Below are 6,054 nucleotides of genomic sequence, written 5' to 3' on the forward strand. Positions count from 1 at the left end.
CCATCGTCGAGAGTTAGAAGAGATAGCTCCCCTTTTAGCTTCCAAGTTCTTTTCATCACCGACAACAGGGCTTCATAGAAGGGGCATCTGCCGATAGAGTAACCAACCAAAGAGAGAGTCCAATACGGAGCTCCGGCATCGAACTGAGCTTTGGTGAAGTGAGTAGTGAAGTTTTTTGTGGGTGGTGAGCTAGGGAATTAGATAAGTCCTGAGAGACCAGGGTTTGGGAGGAAAGAAGAAGCTTCCAATGAAGAAGATCCTTGGTAAGGGGAGCCAAGGGGGTGGAGGAGGAGTTGGGAAGTGGAGGGAATGCGGCGGAGGAGGACATCCCAAAGTGGAGTCCTCCTCAAGGCGGGGAAGGAGGAAGAACGCGCGAAAAGAAAACCCTAGAAGCGCTTCTCACTCTATCACTAGAAAAATCTCCCGTTCCTGAACTTCAGGTAATTTCTCGATTTTTTTCTTCTCCTAATTTACTTCGTCATGGAATTCCATTTTATTGCTAGTGAAAGTACAGTCGGCTTAACTTCTTTTTTTGGATAATCCCTCGCGGTAACCAATCCGAACTGCGATTCACTGTCTTCCACGCGTCAATGCAACTCACGTGGCATCACGTGATTGATCTTAACCCAAATGGAGAAGAGCCTGCCAGTTTAAAATTGCTATATAAGGGCCGAGCAGGGCAAAGAAGAACACACTAAATGGGGAACTGTTAATTAGTCAAACGCCTCCGACCTGAACTTCGAGCAATCAGAGATCTGATGTAAGTATATTTTTCTCTTTACTTCCGGCTTTGCTTCTTAGTAAGCTCCAGTTTTTCTTAGCTCTTAGTTCTATCTTGAAAAAAATATATGTAGATTTATATCTTTCATTGGTTTTTTGAATATTCTTGTTCTGGATTTTGTTCGATTTTTCAAGTTTATTCGTTTTATTTTCGTGCTTTGTTCAACGGAACTTGCGCAAAGATGAGATCTTGGGATGGATTGGTTAGCTTGGGGAAAAGAGAGGGCTTTACTTCCAAGGAACACATCGTTTTCATGCTCCAGCATATTCCATGATTCTTTGCGGCCATAGATTTTAGTTTTGTTCTATGACTTCTTCGCTTTTGGATTTCTTATTTGAAGTTTTCACTCGGTTTCTTCGCTTTCTTTTCTTATTTTAAACTCCTCGACCTGTTCAAAATATAATTTTTATCTTTTCTTTGTCAGACTTCCTGACTAAGTCGTTGTTCTCAACCCCTTTAAATATAATATTTGTTTTTTCTTTCTCTGGATCATGACTTAGTTGGTGTGTTTCTGCATTAGATTTGAAGAAGGCAGTACTTTGACGCAGTGGGGGAGATTCTTTTGATAGAACTGCAGAGATGTTGGAGAAGGTGAAGGGATTCAGTGCTGATCGGGTGATAGAGGAGTTTGAGGCATTGACAAAGGATGCTGAGAGAGTGCAGAGAGAGACTTTATTTAGGATTCTACATGACAACAGGGAAGCAGAGTACTTACAGAATTTGGGGCTTCGAGGAAGAATTGATCCACATAGCTTCAAGTCCTGTGTTCCTTTGGTTACTCACAAGGAATTGGAGACTTACATACAGAGAATTGCAGATGGAGATTCCTATCCGATCCTCACAGGGAAACCGATAACATCCATTTCATTGAGGTTTGGGATTCTTAAATCCTGCTCTTTTATATTTGATTTTCTTGATTCCTCCAATTTTTACATTGTTTTGTAAGTTTGGACTTATACGCTCCTTTTCTTCAGCTCCGGTACAACACAGGGGAAGCCAAAGTTTGTGCCTTTCAATGATGAATTGGTGCATTCCACAATGCAAATATATAAGACCTCCTTTGCCTTCAGGAACAGGTCTGTTTCTTCATCTCTTGAATCTTTAATCCTTTGGTAGCACTATGGTTTTATTTCAATTTCGTAATATATGGTTACTTGAACACAAAACAGTCTTCAATCCTCCTGTTAATCCCTCAGAATTCAAATTTTAATATTTGACACTTATTAAACGTGCAGAAAGTTAAACTTGAATTGCTTCTTATGCTACTTTTCTATTTTCTGCTTCGAGTAAATATGTTCACTGGATAGGCTGCACTAACCTTAACTATATATGTTTTGTAGAGCGTATCCCTTAAGAAGTGGAAAGGCTCTTCAATTTATTTACAGCAGCAAACAGTTCAAAACAAAAGGCGGTCTAACAGCTACCACGGCGACGACAAATGTATACCGAAGTGAGCAATTCAAGCGAACTATGATGGATATCCATTCTTTGTGTTGCAGTCCTGATGAAGTTATATTCAGCCCTGACTTTCACCAATCTCTGTACTGCCACCTTCTCTGTGGTCTGATATTCTCTGAAGAAGTCCAGATTGTGTTCTCTACCTTTGCCCACAGCATAGTTCATGCTTTTCGAACCTTTGAAAATGTTTGGGAAGAACTGTGTTTCGATATCAAGGAAGGAGTTCTTTCGAGCAGGATTATGATTCCGACAATTCGTGCAGCAGTTTCCAGGCTACTGCGGCCAAATCCGCAGCTGGCTGATACCATATACAACAAGTGTGTTGGATTAAGTAGCTGGTATGGGGTGATACCAGCGCTGTGGCCAAATGCTAAATATGTTTATGGAATCATGACAGGATCAATGGAGCCTTACTTGAATAAGTTGAGGCATTATGCAGGGAGTCTGCCTTTAATGAGTGCTGATTATGGATCTTCTGAAGGGTGGATTGGTGCTAATATTGATCCAGAATTACCACCTGAATCAGCTTCATTTACAGTTCTTCCAAATATTGGGTATTTTGAGTTTATTCCTCTTAAGGAAAAAGGTGATTTGATGGAGCAGAACAGTGATTTGTTAAGCAATCAAAGAGAACAAGAGCCAATTGGGTTAACAGAAGTCAAGGTTGGTGAAGAATATGAAATAATCATTACTTCTTTTGCAGGTAATATGCTGTTTTCATTGCGTTTTTGGCACTTCTATTTATCAATATTGGTGGAATATTATGAGGAGCTTTGCCAGAAATTTTGTTATTATAAGAAGGGGATATACTTTTAGAGCTTTTCTGTGTCAATTCCCCACTCAAAAATCTACTTTTGAACAACCTTTAGTATGCTTGGCATGAGAAAATTTAAAGTAGAAAGTAGATTTATTTTATTCCTTTTCTTTTTTTCTTGTTTTTTGAGTTGAGTTCGGCATGAAGGATTGCTTCTTACTTTTCTTTTCTTTCTTTTCAACTTTAATTTCTAGACCTTTCTAATGGCTTAATTTAATAAATTATGTAGAATTATGGATTTACTTTCTCACAGCATTTTAGAAATTTCTTTAGTGAAAATCAATTTTTTGCAACTAGAATAGTGAAGTTATTTTCGTAACAGTAACTTCAGAACCAATTTTATAAAACGTTATAGCCATCCAAAGAGGCCCTTGTTATCCCCAAAAGAACATTTTGACATCATTTAGACTAAATACAGCATGAACCCTTCTTAAATGATGATTATTGAACGCCTAAATACTGTTTAATTTTCATAAGACATGTCATACAGCTGCAATTAAAAGATGAATTCAACTTGTACAAATCATTTAATATTTCATTTTTTTTACTGTATGTGTTTCTTCTTGCAGCTTATTTTGGCCAAAGTCAATTAATGAATTTGATAAAGAGTTGTTTTGACTGTGATTATGTATGAACATTTTTTAATTAGTTGGGCTAATCATTTAGCTCCTAAGCTGTGATACAGTGGCATTTCTGTTGAATTAAAAGTAAAAAGACAAATAAAAAAATAAAAGAATACAAGGCCATTTCTAACTATTATAATCATATATTACTTAACTTGTATCTTAGCTAATTACAGAAAATAGATAAACAACTTCTTCATTTACTGGTTCTTGCTTGAGATATTATCCTTACAGCCTCATGCTCATCTAGCCTTTTATTTGGGGAATAGAAAGCATGATGAAACGATTGTAGATTATACAGATAATTTTATTTTGTGCTTTTCCTTCAAGCTATGTACTTTGATTCCCACATAGTAAAATATTTTTGATCCAAACTTCTTGAGGATGATTTCTGATAATCTTAAGAAAACAATGGGTAAAAATCTGACAAATAATGATTCTCGCTGAAGAATTCTTTTCTTACAAGCTTTTTCAATAGCAAAATGGTGGTCCTACATAAAAGAAACAAAAAATTGTTAATGCCAAGTCATAAAGATGTTGTTGACTTAGTGAATGGTTTTGAAGCCACTAGATTTGAATAATTGACTATTTTTTGTGCGCCAGTTCATATAGATGATGACTTGGTTAATTGATTGGTGGCCTGTAATTTTTGGCACATTCTTGTTGGCCAAAACTTGGAAATTCATGATTTATTATAGTTTAAAATATTCCAGTGTATGTTATCTTTGACATATACTGATATAAAGACTTAGGGCCTGTTTGGGATAGCTTTCTCATTATTTATTTTTTTGATGCAACTACAATTTTATTTGACTACTACTTTTTTGTAGCTTTCTCATTTCTTTTCTGAAATTTCTTCGGTGAGAAGCTATTTTTTGCAGTCAAATTTGATAATGTATGGTAGCTATAAGCAGACTAATACCCAACCTTAGAAGAAATATATATTTATAATACTTATTGTAACTTTCAAAAAGGTGGAAAGTGCACAAGTTAGATTAGTAGTCAAAATTATTATTAAAGATTAGGAAGAAAAATGATGACAAACATGGATGGAAACTGATCAAATTATAGGTTTAACATACAATTGTGGCAAATATAAATGATGATTTATAAAGTTGGCTTATATAGTTGGTATATGCTGATGATGAGAATAGCAATTTCATTAATTACATGTTAGCACTCATAAAACAATGCCTTCATGAATATGTAAAGATTAATGCTTCTTATACTTCAGTTTTTTAATGTTCAATGGTAGTTTATGACATTTCAGTTGAAGTAGATTGTCATTAAGAGCTGTGATGGTGCATTGAAATGGCTCCCTATGACAAATCACATCATTTCTCGTCTCTTAGAAATGTTTTACTCTTCTGCAATTTTCAGGCTTGTATCGTTACAGGCTGGGAGACGTGGTAAGGGTGGCAGGATTTCACAACTCAACACCAAAACTCCAGTTTATTCGCCGGAAAAGTCTGATATTAACCATCAACATTGACAAGAACACAGAGAAAGACCTGCAGCTTGCCATTGAAGAAGCAGACAAGCTCTTGGCTGCTGAAAAGCTTGAGATCCTTGACTACACCAGTCATGTCGACATGTCAACCGATCCTGGCCATTATGTCATCTTCTTGGAGCTCAGCGGCGAAGCAAGAGAAGAAGTTCTTAGTAGCTGCTGTGATTGTTTAGACCTTGCCTTTGTTGATGCAGGTTATGTTGGTTCAAGGAAAGTTCGAGCGATCAGTCCCCTCGAGCTCAGGGTGCTTAAGCGAGGAACATTTCATAAGATCATGGATCATTATCTGACACTTGGTGGGGCAATGAGCCAGTACAAGACACCGAGATGTGTTGCTCTGTCAAATGGAAAAGTATTGCAGATTCTGAACAGCAATGTGCTGAAGAGCTTTTTCAGTGCTGCTTATAACTAAGTTTAGCTTAGAATTGTTAACCATGGAATGTGATGTTGGTATCCGGCTCAGCTACGGCAATTCTTCTTGTTTTTCCATTCTGCTGTAGAAATTGTAATCTTGTTAAACTGTTTATGTGCAAATGGTTTAGTAAAGGAAGTGCAAGGGGATTGTTAAGTTAGAAAAATATGTGTAGTTCATTAATGTAATTTTGAATGCTTTCCATTGGAGGCTTTTTGCTATCATCCGATGCAACTATGGCCTACTGCTCGCCAGGTGATAAATGCTCAGGCTATCTTTTTTTTGACATAAAAGTAGCCTGGATAGATTTCAAAATTCTTGGATGAATGTTGAGATTAGTATAATATATGAATAATTAATATTGTGTGAATGTTAAAATAAATTCAAAAATTTTGAAACTCATTCTTATTGAAATTTTGATAAAGATTTTGTGAACAAATTTTTTCATTAAAGAGA

The 6,054-nt window shown here is 36.3% G+C and overlaps 1 protein-coding gene across 1 annotated transcript; it reads left to right on the forward strand.

Annotated features, from left to right (window-relative positions):
• The first annotated feature begins 616 nt into the window (after positions 1 to 616).
• Positions 617 to 5,822, forward strand: LOC110104139 (jasmonoyl--L-amino acid synthetase JAR4). Its single transcript, XM_020833116.2, has 5 exons — positions 617 to 760; positions 1,302 to 1,653; positions 1,756 to 1,857; positions 2,122 to 2,942; positions 5,057 to 5,822. The coding sequence occupies exons 2-5, from the start codon at positions 1,361 to 1,363 to the stop codon at positions 5,596 to 5,598; spliced, it is 1,758 nt and encodes a 585-aa protein (XP_020688775.1). The 5' UTR covers positions 617 to 760; positions 1,302 to 1,360; the 3' UTR covers positions 5,599 to 5,822.
• Positions 5,823 to 6,054: the final 232 nt, after the last annotated feature.

This window comes from Dendrobium catenatum, unplaced genomic scaffold, assembly GCF_001605985.2.
Source record: "Dendrobium catenatum unplaced genomic scaffold, ASM160598v2 fragScaff_scaffold_807, whole genome shotgun sequence".
NCBI classification, from domain to species: Eukaryota; Viridiplantae; Streptophyta; class Magnoliopsida; order Asparagales; family Orchidaceae; genus Dendrobium; species Dendrobium catenatum.

Coding starts and splice junctions, on each gene's coding strand:
- LOC110104139 (XM_020833116.2), top strand. CDS start 1,361: ATGTTGGAGAAGGTGAAGGGATTCAGTGCTGATCGGGTGATAGAGGAG. Junction 1,654..1,755: donor ATAACATCCATTTCATTGAG/GTTTGGGATTCT, acceptor CCTTTTCTTCAG/CTCCGGTACAACACAGGGGA. Junction 2,943..5,056: donor AATCATTACTTCTTTTGCAG/GTAATATGCTGT, acceptor TGCAATTTTCAG/GCTTGTATCGTTACAGGCTG.